This window comes from Juglans regia, chromosome 7, assembly GCF_001411555.2.
Source record: "Juglans regia cultivar Chandler chromosome 7, Walnut 2.0, whole genome shotgun sequence".
NCBI classification, from domain to species: Eukaryota; Viridiplantae; Streptophyta; class Magnoliopsida; order Fagales; family Juglandaceae; genus Juglans; species Juglans regia.
In genome coordinates, this window is record NC_049907.1 from 13,716,136 (window position 1) to 13,742,971 (window position 26,836).

At 39.9% G+C, this 26,836-nt stretch overlaps 1 protein-coding gene across 1 annotated transcript in view; it reads left to right on the plus strand.

Annotated features, from left to right (window-relative positions):
• The first annotated feature begins 1,244 nt into the window (after positions 1 to 1,244).
• The window catches only part of LOC108986414 (DNA topoisomerase 1-like), a 42,364-nt gene continuing 16,772 nt past the window's right edge, over positions 1,245 to 26,836 (plus strand). Inside the window, exons 1-11 of the mRNA XM_035691791.1 lie at positions 1,245 to 1,944; positions 2,068 to 2,489; positions 2,793 to 3,447; positions 3,941 to 4,027; positions 9,041 to 9,087; positions 9,352 to 9,461; positions 9,587 to 9,687; positions 14,531 to 14,623; positions 19,038 to 19,121; positions 19,468 to 19,551; positions 20,964 to 21,032. Coding sequence (XP_035547684.1) covers positions 1,345 to 1,944; positions 2,068 to 2,489; positions 2,793 to 3,447; positions 3,941 to 4,027; positions 9,041 to 9,087; positions 9,352 to 9,461; positions 9,587 to 9,687; positions 14,531 to 14,623; positions 19,038 to 19,121; positions 19,468 to 19,551; positions 20,964 to 21,032 — 2,352 coding nt within the window. The 5' untranslated portion in view covers positions 1,245 to 1,344. The remainder of the gene's footprint in view (positions 1,945 to 2,067; positions 2,490 to 2,792; positions 3,448 to 3,940; positions 4,028 to 9,040; positions 9,088 to 9,351; positions 9,462 to 9,586; positions 9,688 to 14,530; positions 14,624 to 19,037; positions 19,122 to 19,467; positions 19,552 to 20,963; positions 21,033 to 26,836) is intronic.

Sequence of the window (26,836 nt, forward strand, 5' to 3'; positions counted from 1 at the left end):
GCTTATAAAATGTCAGGCTAATGGTAAAGATAAGACAAAATAGACAAAGCAACAAGAAGCAACAAGCAATAAGCATACCATAAAAGGCCCCCCTCGAACTAAGGCCAGAAGGCCTGTCCAACATTAAGAAGCAATAAACAACGGGCTCAAGGGAACATACTCCCAACCCACTACATAACAATGCTAGTAACAGAAATAAAAAGGCCTCTAGTGTTCCTGAAGCGTCCATGGGTTTGGGCCCAGCCCACTAGCCATTTGCTTGACCAACCTTCACTTATTTCATTTCAGTTCCAAGCTTTGACCAAAGCCCTCGACAACTACTCCTTTCCACAAAATACCCATTTTTCATGCCATTTGTTGAAACCCTAAGAATGGTCTCTAGTGAGCCGTGTGACATTTGGTTACAGCTATAGCACAGGGGACTCTGTCTGAACCAAAGCACCTACTTATCGTGTTCTTCATTTAGCGTTGGTAGTGGCAACAGATACAGAAAAGCGTCTCAGCTTAAGTTTGACAAACACAGAGTATCTTGCAGGATCTCAACTAACCATTCCAAGACTGAGACAGATTCTCATCTTTTCCAAAGCTCTCTTGATGGTTCTCAGAATGCTTTCCACTTAAGACCTGAGTTCTTGAATGTAACAGATTTATAAAATAAACTTGTATTGATAGCAAATCTCACTTCGAGCGTGAGTACCTCTAGAGAAAGTTGCAAGAGAGAAACATAGAGTTCTGATTCTTTTATGATAAAACCCTGATACAGATAGACTAAACCCTTACATACTGATGCCCTTATCCTCGGCCAACTCTACTGGACTGAATGCAGGAAGTTAAGTAAAAAGCAAACCCAATGTTACGACCTATTGCCAACTTAGCAATAGTACTACTAATTAAGGATTACTAAACTACTGTGACTTCAAACAGGCTGTAGCCCACAACAAGCCCATCGTAACCGTGGCCCATCCGCGCCTTTGTCTTCAGGTGAATAATTCCACGCAACAACAAGACTTCAGATCACTTCTCTTCAACAGCAAGTGCCTCGTTTGTTTAGGCAAATGATATGAGATGAATTAAAATAAAAATTGAAAAAAATATTGTTAGAATAATTTTTTTAATATTATTTTTATTTTGAGATTTGAAAAAATTGAATTATTTATTTTATTTTATTTAAAAATTTAAAAAAATTATAATAATTAGTGAGATGAAATGAAATAAATTCAAATGAGTTGTGAAACCAAATGAGCCGCTAGCCGACAAAGTACTGTCCTCGGGAACCCTAACCCCATTCGTATTCCTTTCGCACGACCAGGCCTCCCTCGTGAGTTCTTCCTCTTCGCATGGTTCATGTGTTCTTCCTCTTCTCATAATTCTCCTGGTCCGATTGTTACAATGAATTGCGTGGTACCTCTAAATAGTGTTATTTATGGGTCTCTAAACAGAGGTTTCAGAAGAAGTTTTTCTAGTTATGGAAGCTTGGCTCAGAGGTTTTTTTCTCAAGTTGCGAGTTTAACAAATAGATATGAAAACGTAGGTGTTCGTGGCAAAGAGGGTGTTGGGAAGTCCTTGGGCTTCCAACCATTTAGTGAACACGGGAAACGAGCAAAAGCATTGGCTGCTCACAGGAAAAAAACAACTGCAAATTTGAATATTTCAGCCTCTAAAGATGTCGACATGATCACTTCTAGTGAACAGTTAGTGGGAGAGGGGAGTAAGGATGTGAAGCTGGGATCAAATATTTCAATTTCTCCTGTTAAAAATGATAATCAGAACAGTGAAGTTCATGGGAAACAGAAGCAGCACTCAAGAAGCAAGAAAAACGAGGTGCATAAAGTTGCTGCTAATGCTTCAGAAGAAGCAGTGGAAGCAAACGGACCCCAAAGTTCTTCTCAAGCAAAGACGCCGAATGCTGGCAAAAGAGGCAAGAATTCCACACAGGCGTTAGAGGTTAGCGGTTACTAATTTGTAGGATCACCAAATTGACTTATTTATATAAAAAAAGATGTAACCGCATCCAAGTTAAGTCCTTTATTTCATTAGAATATTTAAGCTAACACCTCAGTTTTTCAGAAGAGTTCAGTTGGGAAAACACATGTGGAAGTGCTTGATAGTTCTGCTTCAAGAAAAGCTCAGTTGAATGAGAAAAATGGGAACTCTTGTAGAAAGGTGAAATCTATCAAAGCAGGAAACAAGTCAACAAATAAACAGAATTCACAAGAGAGAGGCAAATTGAATAATCAGGGTCCAAAGGCATTGAAAGAGCTATATTCCCCCCTTGTGAAATCTGTAGTGGTGGTAGAGTCTGTAACAAAGGCTAAGGTTATTCAGGGCTACCTTGGTGATATGTATGAAGTATTGCCTAGCCATGGTCATGTAAGAGACCTGGCTGCAAGGTCAGGATCTGTGCGGCCTGATGATGACTTTAGCATGGTGTGGGAGGTCCCATCCGCTGCCTGGACTCATCTGAAGAGCATCAAGGTTGCACTAAGTGGGTATGGTTCTCATTGCCTTCAATCACCTTGAACTATTCTAGAGCAGAAGTATTGAACAGACTACATAAGCACAGTGGGGCATTTATCTTTTGTTATACTTATCACCTTATGTTTAATTTTAAGTTAGAGGCGAGAGGGGTTTTTTTTCTTTTTGTGGTCATTTTCATAATAATTAGTGATGCTGATGACTGATGCATTATGCTAATATTGATAGTTTTTATTTGTGGTTTTTCATTATTATCTCTACCTTACTTGTGCTTTTCTGTTTCTGAATTTTCTCATTCCTGTTTCCTTGTTTCTCAGAGCAAAAAATCTTATCCTTGCATCAGATCCAGACCGTGAAGGAGAGGCTATTGCCTGGCACATCATTGAGATGCTGCAGCAACAGGATGCTTTACGTGAAGACATTAACATTGCAAGAGTTGTCTTTCACGAAATAACGGAGTCCTCCATCAAAAGTGCTCTTGAAGCTCCAAGAGAAATTGATGTAAACTTGGTTCATGCTTATCTTGCACGGCGTGCTCTCGAGTATTTGATTGGATTTAATATTTCACCATTATTATGGAAGAAACTACCTGGTTGCCCGTCAGCTGGGCGAGTACAATCTGCCGTGCTCGCTCTTATATGTGACAGGGAACTGGAAATTGATGAATTTAAACCTCAGGAGTATTGGAGTATTGAGGTGAAGATGAACCAATATGGACCGGGTTCTTTAGTGAATGGCTTTTCTTTCCCAGCACACTTGATGCAATATGATTCTAAAAAGTTGAATCAGTATTCAATCAGCTCTGTTACTGAGGCCAAGGAAATTGAGCGGAAGTTTAGTTCAGTAAAATTTAAAGTGGTCAGCTCTAAAAGAAACAAAATGCGGAAAAACCCACCGACACCATATATAACATCAACACTTCTGCAGGATGCCGCAAACAAATTACATTTTACTGCGACCTATACAATGAAGGTTAGGAAAGTCATGTACATCTATCTCTTCAGATTTTATATTCATAGCATTTTTGTTTTATAAAATTACTATTATGTTTTATGAACATGCTCTTGGCTTAAGGCTTGATGCAATTTATTCTCTTCCCCATATCCCCCTATCTAATGACAAATTGACATGGTTAATCATTGGTAAATAAAAGCTACCATAAGGAATCAAAAGCTTACAGGTTAGTATAAGGCTAAGCTACCCATAAAAGAACTATAAGTCTAAGCTAGTATCTGATTAGAATTGTTTTGAAAATCTCTCCCCCTAATTGGGTGCCTTCTCTTGTCTACATCCTGTGTACTTAGTTGTGCCCCTTTGCACTTTCAATAAAATTGCCTTGAAAAAAGTAATGAATGTATGAGGAAAATCTTGCTTGAGCATTGACTTTTGTTGCTGATAAGTAGCAATATTTCACGAGATGAGATGCATTCTGGAGCCTCTCACTTACGTTATCATATGAATGCAGCTTGCACAAAAACTTTATGAGGGGGTTCAATTATCTGACTCTAAGGCAGCAGGTTTGATAACGTACATCAGAACAGATGGACTACATGTAGGTATCACTTTGGCTGTGTGGATATTTCTATGTAATGCTTGGTTACTACTCATTGTTTCCCCTGATGCCTATTGGTCGCTGAATTCATGTAGTTGCATAAAATTTTGATTTTTTTGTGGAGTATAAGTAACTAGTCTATTTAATTCTTGTGACGGTCAATTATTTTTTTTTAGCAAAACATTTTTTAGCTAGCACATTACTACCTTGCTTAAGGGCTTGTGGAATGCAACTTTGGTTGTCACTAGTGAAGACAACACTTTTGCCTTGGTACGATGAGGATGAGACAAATGCAGCTGGATTGCTTGTCATATGATGGGTAGCCCCAGTGTAAATGTAAAAAAAAAATTTATAATCTAGCTCGGAAGATGAATACATAATACCCATGTGATGAATTTTTTGATGCAGAGCAAAACTCAAGTTGTAATGCTGTGGACATACGATAGCCATGTCTCCAGAGAGAAAAAAAGTATACATACCCAAGTCAATCATAAAGGAGAATCCAAGATACTCCCATAGGATTGCTTTTGCTATTGATAAGAAGACCAGTGCTTTAGGTTATGAAACTAAGGCCACTTGATGATTATTTTGAATAAACTTCCCGTTGATTTGTTGGAAAAGAGGTATTTGTGGCTAGTAGCAACCCCACTTACCATCCAAGTTGGTTCTTGAATCTTGATACTGCCGCTACTCATCACGTGTCCACATCGATCATGGTTTAGCTCATATGAGTCATTTGAAGGTGGGTATGTCTTGATGGGAAAGAATTCCATGAGTCAAATCATGGGTGGTATGGTGCAATTAAGGATGTTTGATGGCATTGTGAGAATACTTGAATAAAGCACCCATGAGAGCGAACCTGTTTGTATGTACAATGGCTTTAAGGAAGGTTCTCATCTTGGATAATGTAAGAAAGTGATGACTTGTAGCAATAGATTCGTGTTGTATTTGCAAGAAGAGTAGTACTTTATGGAACATGGTCTTCAGCCTTTTCTTGGTTGTTTGGGTCATACCCTTCCAGGTGATGGGTATTCTAGCTCATTAGAAAGGGCAACTTGGGTTCGGCCATGGCTGACTTCACAGCTTTAAGTTTTGAGTTGGATTTGGTTGACCTACCTTTAGATGGGGTAGATTTCACTTGGTAATGGGAGGGCTTGGTCTAGGTTGGACAGATTTATTGTCTCTCCTTGGGAGGCTCACTTTCCTAACCTATGCCCAAAATGTCTCCCTAGGCTTTGTTCTAATCATTTTCCCCTCTTATTGGATTATGAGGGTCTCCATGAGGGGCGGAGATACTTTAAATTCGAGAACATGTGGCTGTAGGCTGATGGGTTTACATACAAGGTTAGATCTTGGTGGTCCTCATATCAATTTTCGTCCCAATTTTGTTTTAGCTGGAAAACTTAAAGCCCTGAAAAATGACTTGAGAAAATGGAATATGGAAGTTTTTGGGAACATTAATTACCAGCGGAACATTTTGTTTCTGAAGCTGCAACGTTTTGATGAAAAAGAGGTTGATGGAGCCCTCCCTGTTGAAGACAAGGCAAGGAAAATGGTTGTTTTAACTGAGCTGGAAAAAATCACTCTTATTCTGATTAAAAGGCCTTTGTTCCAGGCCAACCCATTCCCTTTATAGCTTGCTTGCCTTAAAACATCACCTTTCTTATTTCACTCGACACTCCATTTGATTTCAGCAATCTCCTTCTGTAGAAACTGCAAAAAAACTCAATCACTTCTTCCTACATCCTGTGCACGTCCCACTCCTCCCCCTGCCATTTCCACCATTTCGTAGAAGATGAGGGGCTCGACACTGATAACTGTCAGAGAAACTGACGCCACCACCTCCCCCACTCTGTTCATGGTATAACACCTCTGGTACCAGCGCCTCCTTGTATGACTGCACCACAGGCTGCACCACCTCCTTTTGCTGCCTTGCTTCTGCCTTCCTGCATGCACTAGCCCAGTGCCTCCCTCATCCTTCTCCATCCCCTTCCCCCTCCCCTTTGGGTATGAAGATGAAATTTCTTCTACCACCCTCACCATATTCAGTAACTGCCACATAACGACCCTAAGAATTTTGGCACTTTTGAGCTAGAAAGCTGCGATAATCTTCTCTAATGGTGGTATAGACCCCCTTCTTTCACTAATAAAAAAAGTTTGGAGTCTATCAATAGCTCCCTAGAGAAGCCCATCAGAACCACCTCCAAGTTAAAACAGAAAAAACATTGCTGGTTCTACCCAGAGAATACTTTTCGCCACATGTACGGAGAGAAAACTAGCTTTTTTGAATGGGATGAGTTTTAATAACTTTTATGCTGTTTTTCACAGCGCTTTGCTTGTGATTAGGTTCATTTTCTGTATACTTTTGTGTACTTGGGCCTTGCCTAATTAGGTGGTTTAATAAATTCTTTTTACTTAAAAAAAAAGAAGAAAGAGCAGTTTGGTAGTCATTAGCATGCATAATTGTAACACCACAAATCTCACATAGGGAAAAATAATAACTCACATATAGTGAGTAAATTATTATTATTTGATAAGTAAACATTTGTATCAATAAGAATAAGCATAACCCAAGTACACAAGGGGATATACAAGAGGTAACACCCATTTAGGAAGAAGAAATGGAAACAAGAAAATCATAAAAATCGAGGCCCTTGAAATCTACAGCTTTGGCCTATAGAAATAAAGTTCTAACAAAAAGTAATCTAAATTCTAATCTCCTCCAATGAATGCTCATTGTCTTCAAAAGTTCGATCATTTCGCTCCTGTCATAGGCACCAAAGAATACAAATAGGAACCATCTTCCACACAACTGTGATTTGTGGAGTACTGCCCAGGTTTGTCCAACTGGCCAAAACCTCAACCACCGTAGCATGCATAAACTAGGCTAGTTCTAACCTTTTGAAGACATCTTACAATAACGCTCTAGCAACCTCACAATGCAGTAGAAGATGATCCACAGTCTTACCACTTTTTTTGCACATACAACACCAGTCCACTACAATCACCCTGTCTTTCCGTAAATTATCCAACGTCAAAATCTTACCTAGAGAAATTGTCTAAGTAAAAAATGTTGCCTGGGAGGCACCTTGTTACTCCAAATCCTTCTCCATGGAAAGTGGTTGTTCTGCAGTTGTGAGAGACTTATGGAAAGAATGAACCGAGAATGTACCTTTTCTAGCAGGTACCTGCCACAAAGTGTCAATTCCTTGAGTACTTCGGTCTCATAGAGTAGGAGTATGAAAAAATCCGAAAAGCTACCAACTTCCCAATCTTGGGCCGCCCTTGTGAAACTAACATTCTATTGGACTAAGTTACCAAACATCTCCATGAGGTCATCCATGAATGCTTTTCTCAAATGCAATCTTGACAACTGTAGGGAATGAGTCCTTAAAGGTGCTATCTCCACAACATAAGTTGTACCAGAATTTTATTCTAGAGCCGTCTCTCATCAAAATTCTAGCGTGGTGACCTCTAATGTGCTTCCATACTCCCACTCCATAAACCCCATGTACCTCCCTAGTGTTCCACCCCCTAAACCTCCATACTTGAAGTCAATCACCAACTTTCATAAAGCTTCCCATTCCATATTATATTGCCACAACCATTTCCCAAGTAGAGCCTGATTGAACACCCTCAGATTTCTAATTCCTAGCTCACCAGAAGAGATTTGGGAGCATACCTTGTCCCACTTGACTAGATGGAATTTGAATTCATTCCCTAGCCTGGAAGTCACAATGGTGTTTCTCAATTCGATTGCCACACTCACTGGAATTGGGAACAAAGATAAGAAATAAGTTGGTAAATTGACATAGCGCTCTTGGTAAATTGAACCTGCCAATCTATGTTCAATCTTCTCAATTACTACATCCCAAATAGATTTAGCTTTAGAAGTGGCCTCGAAAGGAAGACAAAGGTAATTCATGGGAAAAGAGGAGACCTTACATCCAAGAGTGTTAGCCAACAACCGGATGTTGCAAACAGTACTAACTGGAACCCACTCTGACTTGGAAAAGTTCACTTTCAAATCTGATACATTTTCAAAGCAAAGTAGAAGTGCCTTTAACGCCCAAATCTGGTTTTGTTCTGCCTCACAAAATATCAAAGTATCATCTGCAAACTACAAATGTGAAATGTTTTAAGAGTACCCCAGTTGGTGTCACCAACTAAAAACCCAGCCAAAAAGCCACTGTTAACCATAACAGAGATCATTCTACTAAGCGCCTCCATGACAATGACAAAAAGAAGTGGGGACAAAGGATTCCCTTGCCTTAGACCTTGAGAGCTGTTAAAGTAGCCAACTGGGTTGCCATTCAGCAAAGCTGAGAACCTTAATGTTGATATTCAACATCTGATCCAACAGCGCCACCTCTCCCCAAATCTACACCTCCCAAACAAATATAGTAGGAAGTCCCAATTAACGTGATCATAAGCTTTCTTCATATCCAAGTTGCATAAGATACCCAGGCTGATAGATTTTAATCTACTTTCTAGACATTCATTGACAATGAGTACTGAGTCCAATATTTGTCTTCCCCTTACAAATGAGTTTTGGGTTTTCGTAATGATTTGCCCCAAGACCTCCCCTAGGCGATGCGAGTAAATTATGAAAGTTGTCATTTACTTATTTGCAGCTTTAAGTGATAATGGTTGCTTGGTGGTTATTAGGTGTATTCCGTGTATACTTCTTGTGTAATTGGGTTGTGCCTTTTACTTATAAATAACAAAAGGGAAAAAATGGCCACTCCAACTGGTGAAGCAATTATGAGAATTCGCTAATGTATATTGCCATTGTTACCTTAGAGTCCTCATGATTCTGAATGCTTCCTGTAGTTTTATAGAATATAGTAATTGAATGTTAATTATGGATGCTTCAATGTGATCCCCTTTCCCCTTTTTTGATGTGTGTGCATGTGTTCATTAGGGCTCCATGTTCCGCCAATATTGTTAATTCTATTGTGAAGATGCTCCTTGTTTGCTCTCCGATAAAACACCTTTTATCTTCTATCTCAGATGTCCGATGAAGCTGTTAAGGACATTCGTGCTTTGGTAATTGAAAGGTGACATTTAAAGTTGTCCACATTTACATTTTTTTAATATTATGATATGCATGTGTAGCCATGTATATTCATGGTCTCTACAAGAGTGATGGTTTACTATGCTGTTGGTTGTTTTTGTTTATCTGGATATGTATATTTTGTGGTGTTTTGTAAGTGGTGGCAAAGGCAACTGCTTACCACTGTTGAAAGGTCATGCTTGTTTACAATCATTGAAGGGCCAAGCTTGCTAATTGTTGAGGAAAAGTAAATTTCGGGTAAATGCAGATATGGACAAGAGCTTGCATCAGAGCATGGTCCCAAATATTTTAAGAAGGCGAAGAATGCTCAGGAGGCCCATGAAGCAATTAGACCCACTGATATTCAGAGGTTACCATGTAAATAATTTGATTTTTCATGACAATTTTAGTTTGTAATGCAAATTTGATGTTTCTGATTTTACCCTCTGATGGACTCTTAGAGTCAATTGACCACAATTTGTTTTTTTCAAATTGGCTTTCAGCAATGCTGGATGGAGTACTTGATGAAGATTCCATGAAGTTATACACTCTTATTTGGTCACGGACAGTTGCATGCCAAATGGAACCCGCTATCATAGAGCAGGTTCAAATATAAATTTCTTTTGAATATTTTTTTTTTATAAGAAATTTTATTGATCCACATAAATAGACAATGCCTGAGTACACATGAAGTATACAAGAAAAAAGCCTAATTACAAACTACTCGCTACGAAAAGTAGCATAAAAATCATTAAAACTCGCTCCGTTCCATACTATGGATGAAGCCCAAAGCAACAATGTGTGATAGAAAAAGGCCCTAAAACCATCTAGAGAGCGTCCTAATTTTCAAAATATCGACCATTTCTTTCGATCCATGTACACCACATTAAACATTGAGCACTATCTTTCAAACAACTGCAATGTTATGATGGCCCCGATAGGAGACTTATGAGAAGTTTATGGAGTTGTGCATACGTTGATTGGGTTTATTTGGCTTCCAATGGGGCGTCAGGAGGTATAGTGGTAATGTGTGATAGAAGAGTAGTGGAGATTGTGGAGGAATTCATAGGAAGGTATGCAGTAGCGTGCTCTTTTAAGAGTGTTGCAGATAACTTCTTGTGGGCATTTGCAGGTGTCTATGGCCCAAATATAGACAGTAATAGAGTATAGTTGTGGGAAGAATTAGCCGGAATCCACAGCTGGTGGAACCTCCCATGGTGTATAGGGGCGATTTTAATGTTACTAAATTCCCGAGCGAGTTATCCGGAAATAGAAGAGGACATCCAGCTATGGTAGAATTCTAAGCATGCATCGCTGACTTGAATTTGGTAGATTTGCCTCTTGCCGGGGGTCTCATCACATGGGCTAACAACCAAAGTTGGTCTAGGCTGGATCGTTTCTTAATTTCGCCAGAGTGGGAATGTCATTTCCCAGATGTCTGGCAAAAGCTCATGCCTCGTATTTGCTCAGATCACTGGCCTATTTTGCTTGATTGTGGTGGCCTCCGAGGCGGGCAAAGGTACTTTAAATTTGAAAACATGTGGCTAAAATCTGATGGTTTTGTCGAAAGAGTAAGGCAGTGGTGGTCCTCGTATCAATTTCAAGGTACCCCTAGCTTCATCTTGGCTGGTAAATTGAGAATGTTGAAAAAAGATTTGAAGTTGTGGAATAGGCAATTTTTTGGTGATATAGGTGAAAACAAGAAATGCAAGTTAAGGGAGATACAAGAACTTGAGAGGCTCCAAGAAACCAGATCCCTTACCTCGGATGAAGTAGCTCGGAAGACTTTGTTGGATGCGGAGTTAGAGAGAATTATCTTATCTGAAGAGACTTCTTGGAGGCAAAAGTCAATAGCATTGTGGCTCAGAGAAGGAGACCGCAGCACAAAGTTTTTCCATTGTGTAGCAAATTCCCATAGGAGAAACAACAACATTGAGATGTTGAGAATTGAAGGTGTGGAGTGCAGAGAAGATCATGTTATTCGTGACCATGTAGTTGGCTTTTATGAGCAACTCTTAACCGAACCTGCCAGTTGGCGGCCGTCTATTGATGGCTTGGCATTTGATTCCATTGGTCTATGAATGATGTGTCTCGATTAGAGACGACTTTCGAGGAAGAGGAGGTTGTTGAAGTAGTGAGGAAAATGGCTAAGGATAAGGCTCCAGGGCCAGATGGGTTCTCTATGGGTTTCTTCCAAGAATGTTGGGATGTTATTAAGGAAGACATTATGAAGGTGTTTCAAGAACTTTTTGTAGTTGGTAAATTCGAGAAAAGCCTAAATACCACATTCCTTGCGTTGATCCCAAAGAAGGTAGGGGCAAATGAGGTTAAGGATTTCCGCCCCATTAGTCTGGTAAGTGGAGTTTACAAGATCATTTCCAAAGTGTTAGCAAACCGGTTAAGTGAGGTGGTGGGGAAGATTATAACCAAGCCTCAAAATGTTTTTGTAAAAGGTAGACAAATCCTAGATGCGGCACTTATTGCTAATGAATGCTTAGATAGCAAAACAAGGGCAGGCTCAACAGGGATTATTTGTAAGTTAGATATGGAGAAGGCGTACGATCATGTCAACTGAGATTTTCTTCTCTACCTACTTGGGAGATGTGGGTTTGGAGAGAGGTGGAAAATATGGATTCGTTGGTGCATATCAACGGCGAAATTCTCTGTTTTAATAAATGGCAGTCCAGCAGGTTTTTTTCCATAGCACGCGAGGTCTGAGACAAGGCGACCCGTTGTCGCCTCTGTTATTTGTTGTTGTGATGGAAGGATTAGGCAGGATGATTTCGGCCTTGACAAATAATGGCTTTTTGGAGGGCTTTTCGGTGGGAACCCCAGATAGAGGGATCATTAACATATCCCACTTATTGTTTGCAGATGATACTCTAGTGTTTTGCGAGCCAGATCAAAGTCAGGTGCGTACGTTAAAGGCAATATTGTTGTGTTTCGAAGCAGTTTCCGGGTTAAAAGTGAATTTCGACAAATCCGAATTGGTGCCAATTGGTATGGTTCCAAATGTTCGACAACTGGCGAGTACGTTGGGTTGTAAGGTAGCTTCTCTGCCGTTGACGTATTTGGGGCTTTCGTTGGGGGCAAGAGCACGGACACCCTCCTTATGGGAGTCAGTGATTGAGAAGATCGATAAGAGATTAACAAGTTGGAAGAGATTGTATTTGTCGAAAGGTAGTAGGCTCACACTGATTAAGAGTACACTCTCAAATTTACCAACCTATTTCCTTTCACTATTTCCTATAACTGCAAATGTGGCGCACAGAATTGAGACACTCCAATGCAATTTTTTGTGGGGAGGCTTGGGGATGAATTCAAATTTCACCTGGTTAAGTGGGAAATAGTATGTCGTCCTATATCTCAAGGTGGTCTGGGCATTAGAAATATGAGGACCTTCAATAGAGCGCTACTCGGTAAATGGTTGTGGAGATATAGTCAAGAACTGGATGCATTGTGGAGAGAGGTGATTAGGTGCAAATATGGGGAGTCATGGGGGGGTTGAAGCACAAAAGAAGTTAGAGGAACTTATGGAGTGGGCTTGTGGAAACACATTAGAAGAGGTTGGGAGGTTTTTCTTCGACACACCCGTATTCAGTTGGGTGATGGCTCCAGGATTAAATTCTGGAAAGATATATGGTGTGGTGATAATGCTTTATAAGATCGTTTTCCTCCTCTATTTCAAATTGCTAGTGTTAAAGAAGCTCTAGTGGCGGAGGTTATGGAGATGTTGGGTGGGCAATTTCAATGGAATATTAGCTTTAGTAGGGCATTACAGGATTGGGAGATGGACAGCTTGGCAGATTTTTATAGGCTTCTGTATTCTGTGAAGCCAAGCAATCAACAAGAAGATGGGTTATGGTGGCTACCCGATGGAAAAGGCGCATTCTCGGTTCGTTCTTTTTATAAAGCTCTCTCCCAAGAGCCCAGTACTCAATTTCCGTGGAGAAGGCTTTGGAGGAATAAGGCGCCCCCTAAAGCTATTTTCTTCATGTGGACAGCATCGCTAGGTAAAATACTCATGACTGATAATTTGAGGAAGCGGAGGGTTATTTTAGTAGATTGGTGTTGTATGTGCAGGGGTGGGGGTGAGTCGGTAGACCATCTTTTGTTGCATTGTGTGATTGCACGGGCTTTATGGTATGAGGTACTTAGTAGGGTAGACTTGGCATGGGTCATGCCGGAGAAAGTGGTGGCAGTGCTGGCTAGTTGGCCAAACATTAGTGGTATACATCAGATTAAAAGGGTTTGGAAGATGATCCCAATGTGTATCATGTGGTGTCTATGGCAGGAACGAAATGCGCGGACGTTTGAAGACAAGGAGAGATCGCTAGTGGAACTGTTAGCATCATTTTATAGCACTCTTTGTATTTGGGCTATTTCAGTTGATTTTAATGGCATGGCCCTTCATGATTTTCTTGTCTCTTTGGTGCCCTCTTAATCAGGGTCCTCTATTGTAAATTTTGGGCTAGGCCTATTCTTTGAGTAATATATCTTTTTATTTATAAAAAAAAAAAAATGTTATGATGGCCCCGAATCTCTCCCCAACATGACAATAAATCCATCTCCATTCTAGGCATAACCCATGCGATACTGAGCCTAATGAAGATATCATCCCATAAAACCTTAACTACTTCACAATGGAGAAGCAGGTGATCTGCTGATTCGCTGCTGTGTTTACACATGAAGCACCAATCTGTTAATTAGAGGCCGCGCTTTTTCAGCTTATTGATGGTCAATAATTTCCCATGGGATGCCAACCAGCCAAAGAAAGCTAGTTTGAGGGGAGTATTGCTCCTCCAAATGCTCTTCTAGGGGAAGACATTAGAGGGGTAAACCGTCAATACCTTGTAGTAAGAGTGGACTAAAAATTTCTTGTTCCTTATATGTGTCCATAGTAGTCTGTCCTCCCTTACTACTTGCACTTTCAGTGTATATAAAATATCGTAAAAGTCAACAATGTAATCCACCTCCCAATCTTGTACATCTCTAGAAAAATTCATGTACCAATGCAGGGAATCAGCGGTGATGCTCATATTATCAGCCACAGAAGCATCCTTATCTGACGCAATCCTATAAAGAGAGGGGAAAGCGCTTTTCAAGGCCACATCACCACACCAAATATCGTGCCAAAACCTGATTCGCTTACCCCTTCCCATCTCAAGTCTGGAATTACTGAGTATGTCATCCCATCCATTCCGAATAAATTTCCAAACCCCCACTCCGTAGGCCACTCTTACTGCATTAGAGCACCAATCACCACAAAAGCTCCCGTATTATGTAAATTATCCCTTATTCAAGTCAGCAAAGCTAGATTCTGAATAAAAGAATTGCACTCTTTGCTTGGACTTATTTGTTTTCAAGTGCGGCTTGTTTCTCCTTTCCAACAGTACTTGTTAATTTCAGTCATCTTTTTGCTAACATTTCTTTCTTTATCAAACCAGATGCTACTAGATGTTGGAAATGATGATGAGTCAATTATTTTGCGATCTGCATGCTCACGAGTTGAATTTCTTGGGTATCAGGCAATTTTTGAGGTATTATAACCTATACTACTATCTTGACTATGTGTTTGGTAATATTTCTGCAAATGTGTAAATGTGTCTTGAGAAAGAAGAATGGAATGGAATAAATGAGTTGAATGCTTGGTCTAGCCAAGGTTTAAAGTGGTTTGCCATTTTTGGTTTTTGACAGATGCCTGTTAGTGGATCATGAAACTTTATTTTTTAAGACACATTTATTGAAGTAAATGGAGCTTGTAAGATTTATACATCGTGTTTATTGTGTACTCTCTGCTGTTATTATTTTTCATCATTAAGAAGTGACGAATAATATTAGAAAGAAGAAACAGAAAGAAGGAGCACGAAAACCTTCAAGAGGACGAGTACAGTTACTATTCTGAAGTTTATTAATTAAGTTTGTTGTTGCTCTTCTTTTTTGTTCTGCTATTTGCATTAAAAGTTGCATCAATTTATTTCTGCACTTCTTGTCTAGCGAAATCAAACGTGTTCTACCTATGTATGGCTGTGTGCAAGTGTATGGAAATGCTGGCAGACATGATATTTACATGTAATAGGGGTGAAAACCAATGTCTTTGGTGCGGTTTTGGTCCAAAACCGACGCCACATCGACGACTTTTTGAGATGTTCAGAACTGATCGAGTAGGGGGGAGAAAACTGGCAGCCTTGGTGTTGGCATGAGTCGGTGTGGCTTTTCGGTTTTCCGTCAGTGTCGCAGTGAAGGAGGGGAGCGGCGGGCTGTACTGTCGGTGGCGCCGATTCTGAAAGAAGAAGCATATGGAAGAAGACGAGGGAAGAAGAAATGAGGGGGATTATTAATCCCAGGTCGAAATGATGTCGTTGGCTTAAAGTAATTTATTTTATAAAAGTCAAAACTAAAACGATGTCGTTTCACTCACTTAAGTGAAACGACATCGTTTTATATACATATAATATATATATATAATCGGCCGGTTTGGCGGTTTGATATTAGTTCAAACCGGAACCAAATCGGCCAACGTCAATTTTGAGTTATTTCTACGGCTGGCCAATCGGTTCTACACCGGTTTCGGCTAGTTCTATATTCTGGCAGCCAGTTCTCGTCAGTGACGGCTGGTTTCCTCAGTTTTTGTACAACCCTAACATATAAAGCCATTCTTATGTTCGAATTTGAAGCTATTTTTCATGTTGATTATAACACAAAGGAGCTCGTATTGGGGTTTCTTGTGTAGGCTTTGAAGAACAGTTTCGGGCCCTTCTTGTAGCAATTGAAGATGGTCGCTTGAAGTTAGCCACAAAGCGAGACAGAGAACTTAAAAGACTTGCTCTATTAATTACGATGCGAAGGAAGGGAGTGGCAAAAGGGATAGACCGAAAAGGAGGGTCACTCTTTGTTTTCATGAAGCCTAAGATCCTTTCTTGGATCACTCTTTGTTTCCATGAAGCCTAAGATCCTTTCTAGGGTCACTTGCTCTATTAATTACGATGGCTTACTAATCACAATAAATGCCTTCGTATCAAATCGTTATTGCGGATGTAGAAGGTTGATGTAGTGTGTTTTCAGGAAACAAAGATGAAGGTTATTGATAGAAGAATTGTTCGTAGTTTATGGGGGTGTCCATATGTAGGCTGGTCGGTCTTGGCCTCTTTGGGTGTATATAAGATCATCTCGAAGGTTCTTGCCAGTCGACTAAGTCCTGTGTGGGAACAAATTATTTCTAAGCCTCATAACGCATTTATTCGTGGGAGACAAATCCTTGACTCGGTTCATTGCAAATGAGTGTTTGGATCACAGAATGCGGGAGGGAGTTCTAGGTCCTTTGCAAGCTTGACATGGAAAATACATATGATCATGTGAATTGGAAATTTCTTTTATACTTGCTCGGGAGATTTGGTTTTTTGGTGGATCTCATGGATTTGACATTGTGTTTCAACTGCTCGCTTCTCAATTCTAGTTAACGGCACTCTTGCGGGTTTTTTTGATAGTTTCCGTGGTTTGAGGCAAGGAGATCCTTTATGTCCTCTTCTGTTTGTTATAGTTATGGAGGCTCTCGGCCAGATGGTGAGGCTGCGGTTGGAGGGTTCCTATCTGAATTCCAGGTGGGTAATAGCACTAGTGACGCTATTATCATCTCACATCTCCTATTTGCAAATGATATTTACTCTTTTGTGAAGCGGACCATAGTGAGATTCGAACTCTACGAGAACTATTATTATGTTTTGAAGTAGTGTCAGGGCTTAAGTTGAATCTTGGTAAGTTCGAGATGGTTGCGGTAGGCGTGGTGCCCAATATCAATAGCTTAGCAAGCCTTTTGGATTGTAAGGTGTCTTCATTACCTATGAAATATTTGAGCCTTCTGTTGGGAGCAATGTTTAAGGCTAGAGCTATTTGAGATGGGGTAGTGGAGAAGGTGAAGAAAAGGCCGGCTGGTTGGAAAAGTGTGTATTTATCGAAAAAGGGTCGTCTCACTTTAATAAAGAGCGCCTGAATTAATCTCCCCACTTATTTTTTTTTATCTTTGTTTCCTTTATCGGCAGGGGTGGTGAATAAGATTGAGAAATTATTTCGGGCGTTTTTATGGGGGGGCCTGGGGGAGGAAAATAAATTTCATCTTGTTAATTGGTAAACAATATCTTCCCCAATCTTGAATGGGGGCTTGAGAGTGTGCAACTTGAGAACATTCAATAAAGTTTTATTGGGGAAATGGTTATGGAGATACCACTTGGAGGGGGAAGGAAATGATGGACTCTAGACCGGATGTCTGGGGTTGCTTCAATGGAGTGAGGGAGAGGGGGGGGGGGTATAGTGTGGGCTTATGGAAATTTATAAAGAAGGGATGGACATGTTTTGAAAAACATATCCGTTTTGTGGCTGGCCAGAAAGGGTACTAGAATCAGGTTTTGGCGGGATGTGTGGTGCGGAGATTGCGCTCTTGATAGGGCCTTCCATTTTTCTATAGTATTGCAGCTAATAGGGATGCTTCAGTGGCGGATGTGCGAGTATTTTCCCACAGCACTTACCACTGGAATATCCTTTTTAATAGTTACCTTCATGATTGAGAATTGCTCACCGTTTCAGATTTTTTCAGATTGATATACTCCATGAGACACCTTACGGCACAGAGAGAGAGAATGCAATGGAGGTCCAATGACAATAAGAAATGTACAGTCATAGTGTATTACAAAATATTGACATCACAAGCTAACGTTCCCTTCCCTTGGAAGAATATTTTGAGGTCTTGTGTGTCTTCTAAAATAGCTTTCTTTGTATGGACTGCTACTCTTGAGAAGATTTTGACCACAAACAATTTGAGGAAGAGGGGATGCGTTGTGATGGATTGGTCTTATATTTGTAAAAAGAATGGAGAATCAGTGGATCACCTCTTATTGCACTGTGATGTGACAAGGGTGTTGTGGGATGAGATCTTTAGAAGGGTTGATGTTGCTTGGGTAATGCCATCGAGGGTGGTGGATTTATTGGGCCGTTGGAAAAAGATTCAAGGCTGTTTCCAAGTGGCGGCAGTGTGGAAGATGATCCCATTGTGCATCATGTGGTATATTTGATCGGAAAGGAATGAGCGCTGTTTTGAAGACGAGGAGTGGACAATGGCGGAGCTGCAGAATTTCTTTTCACACTTTAATGCTTTGGTTTTCAGCTATTGTACTAAATGGGAACAATGCGCATTTTAATTTACCGTTCATAGAATGTATTTAGGTGTTCTTTTGTATACCTCCTGTGTATACGGGCTATGCCTATTTCATTCGTATTTATAATATTTATCTCTTATAAAAATAACAAAGGAGCTCGTCATGAGAAGGAACGGAGTTATTCAAAGTTTATTAGGGATTCTGGATTCCCTACTAGATAATGCACTGTCATATTGCAGTTCCTAATCAGATCCATTTGGCCCCATTGAAGTGTATTCTTCGGCTGCCAATTTATTGTGTTGTTCTCTGAGTTCAATTGATGGATTTTCATTGCTGGAGATAATTTTTTAGTCCACTTGTATTGAGTTTGGTGGCCATGACACACTTTCTTTCGATATAGTTTTCTGTAATTCATACAAATTGGAGATGCCTCGGTAATTAATAGTGATTGTGCTCATCTTTCTTGAGTTTTGATTTTAAATTTTGTGATTGTGACAATAGTTTCTTTCGCTTTCTTCCATGTACTTGGCTTTGACATGTCTCAGGGTATATATGTTTGCATGAGTTTTTTTGTTGTTAATCATGGTTTGGATTTAAAATCGAATCTGTATAAGAAGTCGGGGTAACATTTTATAGCCACTATGCCTACCTTCCATTATATTCTACTTGATCTGGAATTTACATCGCTTTATGTATTTATTCAGTTGACTTCCATGTGATTTATATAAGCTTTATTTTAACTCGGCACTTTGTTGCCTGTTTATATGTGAGATTGTCTTCTTTGTCCTTTTATTTATTTTTCTAGGATGTGGAAGTTGAAGCAATCCGAAGTAAAGAAAAGGAAGAGAATGATCGCAACGAGGCTGTTGGAATTCTTAGTTTATTGAAGGTAGTAAATTCTCATTCCTAGTATTTGTTATGACAGGAATGATATTAGATTATACTTTTGAATTGGTGTTCTTTCTTAATTCCATTCTTCACGTACCGAAGGTTGCATATGCCTCCTCCCGACTGCTAGGAAAGACAGTACCATTCATTTTTTATTTTTTATTTTTATGGGTCGACAGTACCATACTAATTCATATCTTTAAATGAGGCTAGCCACAGATTTTGATGGATCATGAGGTCAATACTTGACCATGTGATTTGCATGAATATGTCTCTTAAATTTATTTTAACGTTAGTAATTTTTTATACATGTTCTCTGGAGTGTAACTCTATTAACTTGTTTGTAGTGTGGAGACCCATTGTGGCTTGGTGAAGTGGAGCTCAAGCAGCACTTTACCCAGCCTTCGTCACGCTACTCTGAGGCATCATTGGTACATAATCAGCACCCTTCTCGATATCTGTAGCATTTAAGAACGTGTTTCTCTCTATGACGTTGTTCCCCAATGACGTAGCCTTCATCTTGTCATGCCCAAATAGAAGCTTTGTGTAATAACTGTTCTGTGACAGCCTAGTACAATATAAACAAAGAAGTAGAAAGCCAAGCCTGCAATATTTGCAAAGGTTCTGTTGCATGTCTGCACTTTTTCTTCTTCTTTTGGTTTTTTGATCTGTCTGCCAACAGCCTCTTAATATATTTTCATTGGCCTCTCTTAATATATTTTTAATAGGGTCAGTTCCCATTGGTTCTTGCATATTTTGTATTGTATTTTATGGCTACTCAAGACTAAGGCCGCAAGGGCTCCTTTAAACCCGCTTGTAACTTTTATAATTGTAGTTTAGCACAATTTTAGTGCTAATTTTTTAATGAGCTGAGCATGAGCAATATTGGGATTTCAGCTTGAAAAGATTTGCTACCATTTATTTCTTATAACTTAATTCCTGAGTTGTCTTCAGCAAGAACTCACTTATTATACAAGGAAATCAATTCTATTAACCTGCCTCAATTGTTTGCCTCTTTGTTACACGATCATGTCACTTTGCTGATTTAGGTATTCTGCACTCAGCCTGTACATGCCACAATTGAATTTTTTAGCTTCAACCCAACCCCATGAGCATTCCACCAAATGATTGGTATATTTTGTAAACACATGGGATTATCTAAACCTGAATGGCTTGTTTGTTTTTGGAGCTGAGTTTGAATTAAAGCTGGATGGCTTGTCTCGAGCTCAAGCCTGGCTTAACAAAGTTACTTTCTAGCTGGCCAACCTAAAACAATCTCTATTTTGCCTTGTTTTGAGTCATTTGCAGCCTTATCCAAACTTTCCCCTGGAAATGTTGATGGCTTTGCCTATGTACCTATCAAAAGAAAAAAAAGGTTGATGGCCTTGTCTATGCGATAGGTTGTTCTTTTGCTCTCCTGAAGTATTTAAAAGATATTTTGTGCACTATTATATTTTTTATGCTGGAGGAGCTCAATAATTTATTTTTATAATGCTCTTTTCCTCTGGACAGTCTCTATAAACTTTAATATACGAACTTGATTTTCTTCTATATTGTTTATACTCAGATAAGTGACTTTCTTGTATACTTCCCATATACTTGGATGCGTCTCGTTATTAATATGGTTTTATTACTTATAAAAACTTATCTTTCATAACAATATTTTTCTTTTTTTGATAATTTACTCTCCCAAAAGTTGCATTTGCTATCTAATGTGATAATACTGTGGCTTGAGTGGAAACTGTCCCACTTACACACATGCATGGTTTTGCTATCTAAGGTACGAACTACTGTCTTAGCTTGGGTTTCTCTTTTTCTTCTAATACTATCTTGAAATTTATAGGTTAAGAAGCTAGAGGAGCTTGGAATCGGAAGACCTTCGACATATGCCAGCACACTAAAAGTTTTACAGGTAAGTAGTCCGCAAATGGTCAAACGAATATATATTATATCTATTGATACTTACATATACATAGCATGAGTGTTGCTTATCAATATATTTTGCTGAGGGTTATACTGTAATTTAATTGTCAAATTGACAGATCTTTGCATTATGTTCTTAGGATTCAAATCCCCTTGGGTGCAAACAATCTCTAGGGGCCATCTGACTAGGGTATTTTTCCCTTGAATTATCCAAGGTGTACTTGCGGAAAACTCATTGCCGAGGGCCTGTGCACCCTGGGATTAGTCGGGACGCTGTTCTTAGACACCCGGTGCCAAATGAAAAAAGATATTCTTAGGATTGTGTTCCTTTGTTGTACCCTTTTATTTTAGGTTTTAATGGGTGGAATTCCTTTTTAAGGGCCTTTTCCGTTCTTCACTAAAATCTCTTTTTCTAATATATTATATTGACTAGAATGACAGTATTTGAATTTATCATAAGACACAGTATGTCTATAAATACTGCATATGATTATTACTTTTTTTATTTTTTTGAAGTATAAACTGGTATCTTTCATTCATTCACTATCAACAAGGTTAATCATTACAGTATTTCTCTCTTAACACAGAATTCATGATCTGCAAGGGACCCTCTTCTATCCATACTAGTTCATCATTACAATTAAGTGTCATTTTTGCAAGTAAATGAGCTATGTTATTTGCCTCTCTATAAGTAAAAGACAGCAACCAGTTTGAGTTTGCTGCAAGAAATCTTCTCGTATCTTCAATTAAAATGCCATAATCTGCCCATGCCTCCTCCTTATTGTTCGTATCATTGACTATCACCTTTGAATCCCCCTCCAAAATAACACTGGACAGCCCCAGCTCCAAGCAAAAGACCATGGCTCTTTTCAATGCATATGCCTTAGCCATAACTGGTCTCATGACAGCATCTATTTTTAAACAAAGACAAGCTAAAATGTCCCCTTCTGCATTCCTACATATGACTCCAATGCCCACCCTCTTATTCTTCACATCCATGGCTGCATCCCAATTAACTTTACAGACCATATCAGGGGTTTTTTTCCACTTTGTCACTACCCTTTCTGCACGACTAGTCTGTATCAAAGTATTTGCTGCAATAAAATCATCTCTGCTCTCCCTAGCAGCACATAACACCCTCCTTGGGTTCTCAAAATTCTTTTAAAAAATCACTGAATTCCTTCTCAGCCAGATTCTTCTCATTGTACAGGCTACCAGCCCTACCTCCTCATTTTCCAAGCACACATTCAACTTCTTCCACAGCTCCATGAACTCTACCTCTGTGTTAGCCCTTTTGCAAACAGGACTTCCATTTTCTGCCCACACATCCGAGGCTGCTGGACAGCACCAAAGAGTATGAGTAATAGTTTCCTGTTCCCTCTCACAAATAGGACAGAGGTTGGTATCACAAATATTTTTCTCCAGATTCAACCTTGTAGGAATTAAGTTGTGACAAGCCTTCCAAATGATTTGTTTTACTACCCCCTGTACGTTCAGCTTCCAGATAGAGTTCCAACCTGATTCAGCTTCTGCCACATTTGAATGCTCAGTACAAATGATAGGCAAATGATAGGCACTCTTGACAGAGAAAGCCCCTTTGTCAGTACAACCCCACACCACTTTGTCTTTTGCACCAAATCTGCTAATAGGAATGCTACATATGGCTGCAGTCTCATCCTTAAGAAATATATCTTCAACCAGCCTTTTCTTCCAAGAACCAGAGCTTTCATCAATAAGCTGTTGCACACAAGAATCCTTAGAAAGAATTTTCACAGGAGATTGTACCATGTGAGTGGAGGACAATGGTACCCATCTATCTTTCCAGATTTTGATCTGACTCCCATCTCCCACCCTCCAAAGAAGGCCTTCCTTAACCAAACCAGCAGAGTACCATAAGCTCCTCCATATTAAGGAAGGGGCATACCCCAGCCTTGCTTCCAAAAGACTTTCCTCTTTGAAATATTTCTGGTTCATCACTCTGGCAACTAAAGAAGATGGGTTATTAAGGATCCTCCAACACTGCTTAGCCAGCATGGCTTTGTTGAAGCTCTCAAGGTCCCTAAAACCCAATCCCCCTCTCTTCTTGGAATCTCCCATCTTGAACCAGCTTTTCCACTGAATTCTTCTATCATTTTGCATATGCCCCCACCAAAACCTTGCCATAACAGCTGATATCTCCTTACACAGCCTTCTCGGTAGTCTTAAAACAATCATGGAGTATGTGGGGATCACCTGGATGACTGCCTTCAATAGGATTTCCTTCCCAGCTTGTGAAAGGAAATTGTTCTTCCAGCTATTTACATTCATCCATACTCTTTCCTTCAAACTTTTGAAAGTATTATACCTTGATCGCCCCACAATAGGTGGTAGACCAAGATATTTCTCATAGCTGCCGCAAGTTGTCACTCCTGCTCCTTGCTGTATACGTGATCTCACTGCCATAGGGGTATTGGAGCTAAAGAAAATGGTTGTCTCCTGTTTGTTCAAAATCTGTCCCAAGGCCTTCTCATAAGTACTAAGCAGCCCTTGAATTTTAACCCATTCTGACATTATTGCCGTACCAAAAATAATAGAATCATCAGCAAAAAGAAGATGACTAACCTTGTACCTCCTCTTGTCACTGCTACCCCCCTTATTTCACCTCTTCTTTCAGCTGATTCAACTAGGGAGCTAAGCCCTTCAGCACACAAAATGAATAGATAAGGGGAGATTGGATTGCCCTTTCTTATTTCCCTTGAAGGCTTCACTGTTCTTCCAGGCTGGCCATTCACCAAAACTGAGTAAGTTACTGAAGTAACACTCCATAATCAGAGAAATCCACTGCTCCCCAAAACCCAGCTTCCTCATCACAGTTTTCAGAAATCTCCATTCAATTCTATCGTAGGCTTTTGAAATATCTAGCTTCAAGGCCATGCTTCCAACCTTCCCCCTTTGTCTTATTTTCATGGTATGCAAGGTTTCATATGCAACGATGACATTGTCTGTGATCAATCTACCCGGTATAAAAGCACTCTGCCTTTTTGATATAATAACTGGAAGGACTTTCTTCATTCCGTTTGCAAGCACCTTTGAGACAAGTTTGTATAAAACATTACAAAGGCTGATGGGACGAAAAACACTAGCTGTTGAAGCATTCTCAACTTTAGGAATTAGAGCAATGTGGGTAAAATGACTGTAACTAACCTGCCCCCCTTCACCATTTAAAAAAGCTAGAACAACATTACCTACTTTCTCCCCCACCACACTCCAGTATGTTTGATAAAAAATAGCCCCATACCCATCGGGCCCAGGGGACTTTAATGGCCCCATTTGTTTCAATGAGTCCTCTACTTTAGCCATAACAAACTTTTTCTGCGACTCAGAATTCTTGGCCCTTGTAACTCTAGGTTCAACATCTTTTAAGCACTCATCTATAGCTTCACAGGAAGGGTTTGAGGTTCTAAATAAGTTTTGGTAATATTGGAAAAAAACCTCTTCAATACCTGCCTGTTCAGTCAGACATCTTCCTTTGGGGTCTTTAATTTCCTTTATCCAATTCTTCTTTCTTCTTTGGCTGGCACACGTGCTGAAAAACTTAGTATTTCTGTCACCCAATAGATACCAATTCCTCTTTGCTCTCTGCTTCCACTTTAGATCTTCCTTCTCAAGCAACAACCCTAACTCCTTCTGTAATGATTTAATAGTATCAGCATTGTGTTGACCTTCTACCTCCTATTCTTGCTTAGTTTCTTAGACAACAACATAATTTCCCTCTCTCCCTTCCTACCCTTATCACAGCTCGACCTGGAAAGATCAACACTACACTTCTTTAGCTTACCCTGAATTTCTGTTAGGGTATCTATTGCTGCACAACTATTTCCCCAGGCTTCTTCTACTACTCTGCCCCCTTCTTCTTCTAAAACCCATTTAGCTTCAAATCTGAAATCTTTCTTTCTGAATTTTACATAAACCATTTATGTTGACAGCATCAATAACAAAGGCTTATGATCAGATTACCTAGCTGTCAACACCTCCACCCTTCTTTCTCTAAACAGGTCAGTCCACTGGGAATTAGCAACTACCCTATCAAGTCTTTCTTTCGTAAAAGTGTTATTAGAGTGTTTATTACTCCATGTATACTTCATTCCTCTCCATCCCATATCAGGTAATTCATTGCCCTCTAAGCGTCTTCTAAAATCTTCCATCAACTCCTCTGGTCTTGGTTTACCTCTCATCTTTTCAGTTTGGGCTACGATCTTGTTAAAATCACCAACTACACACCATGATGTCCCTGTTGAAGGTTTCAAAAGAGAGAGCAAGTTCCATGTATTTTTTTCTTTTATTTGCCTCGAGGTGGCCGTAAAAGCCAGTTAACACCCATTGAGTCCACTTCTCTTTCTGCATAAGACTGACACTTATATGGTGCCGAGAGAAATTAAGAATTTCTAACTTCACCTCCTGACTCCATAGAAGAGCTAGACCCCCACTACGTCCTCTTGGCTCCACCACAAAACAACCTTCACAATTCAACTTCTTTTTAATGACTTCAAACTTCCATGCTAATAGTTTTGTCTTCATGAGAACAACTATATCAAGTCTCTTCTCCTTCACCAAAAGGTGAAGGTCTTGAACTGTCTGGGGGTTCCCAAGCCCCCGACAGTTCCAACTTAAGATTTTCATGATGCTTGGCGGGGCTGACTTCCAGCCACTGCCAATACCTGAGGAGATACACTGTGAATCTACCATCTGTCTTTCTTTTTCCAGAGGGCTTCCCTCAATGCAACCATTAGTTAGTCTGCGTTTACAACTACTGGAAACAACAAGCTTTTTAGAATTTCCTGCAGTTCTAGCTCTTCTCTTCCACCTTCCTCTGCTCACCTCTCCACCTTCCCCCACTAGCATTGGATCTTACTGCTCCACACCATTGGCAAGATTTTGGATCTTGGGACTTTCCTTCAACAGCCTAGTAGCTCTCTGAGGTTTATTCTGGACCAAACTCTTAAAACCACTCTGTTTCATTACCTCCTTCCCTTCCTCTAGTCTTGCTACCCTTTCCTCAAACACCTGGCAAGCCTCAACACCATCCGCTGCTTGTCTCACTACTATCTCCATAGGTACCTCTATTGTGACATCAGGAACAGCCAGACACTGATGTAAACAATCAGTTCCCTTCCTGCTTTGAGACCTCTCTGCTCTTGCTTTATTAACTTCTGGATCAAACTTATTTTTAGCCATATTTTCCCCTTCTTCCATTCACCAGATCCAGATCTACTTCCCCCATCAGGTGGTTTCCCATTCATTCTTCCCGCCATACTTGGTGCATGAAGCCAAACACCATATTGAAGTTTCCCGCCCTGCTTAGTAGTTGTGTTAGCTCCCGTATTGCTACAACCCTTCCCACCATGGACAATAAATCCACACTTAAAACACATTTAGGGCAATTTCTCATACCTTAGAGGTATCCACATTTTCTCCCCCAAGCAGATTGACAGTTCGTCCCCTCGCAATTGCTTTCTTAAAATTTAGCCCAATTCTAACTCTCAGATAGCTCCCCCACCCAGTTCAATCCTCTCTCACATCTACCCCTTATCATCACCTATTGTGCCTCCGATTTGTTGGCCCACTTCTCAATACATACAAGCAAGTGGGAGGTTATTCATCTGCACCTAGAAATTCTCACAGTCAAAATTCATCTTCTGAGGGGGAACCAAACCATCAAAGGGTTTTGGAACTAGCAAACAGTAATCAAATAACCAGGGTCTCCCTTCCATCACTCTCCATTTATCCTCTTGGCATTCAAAACTTATTACAAAC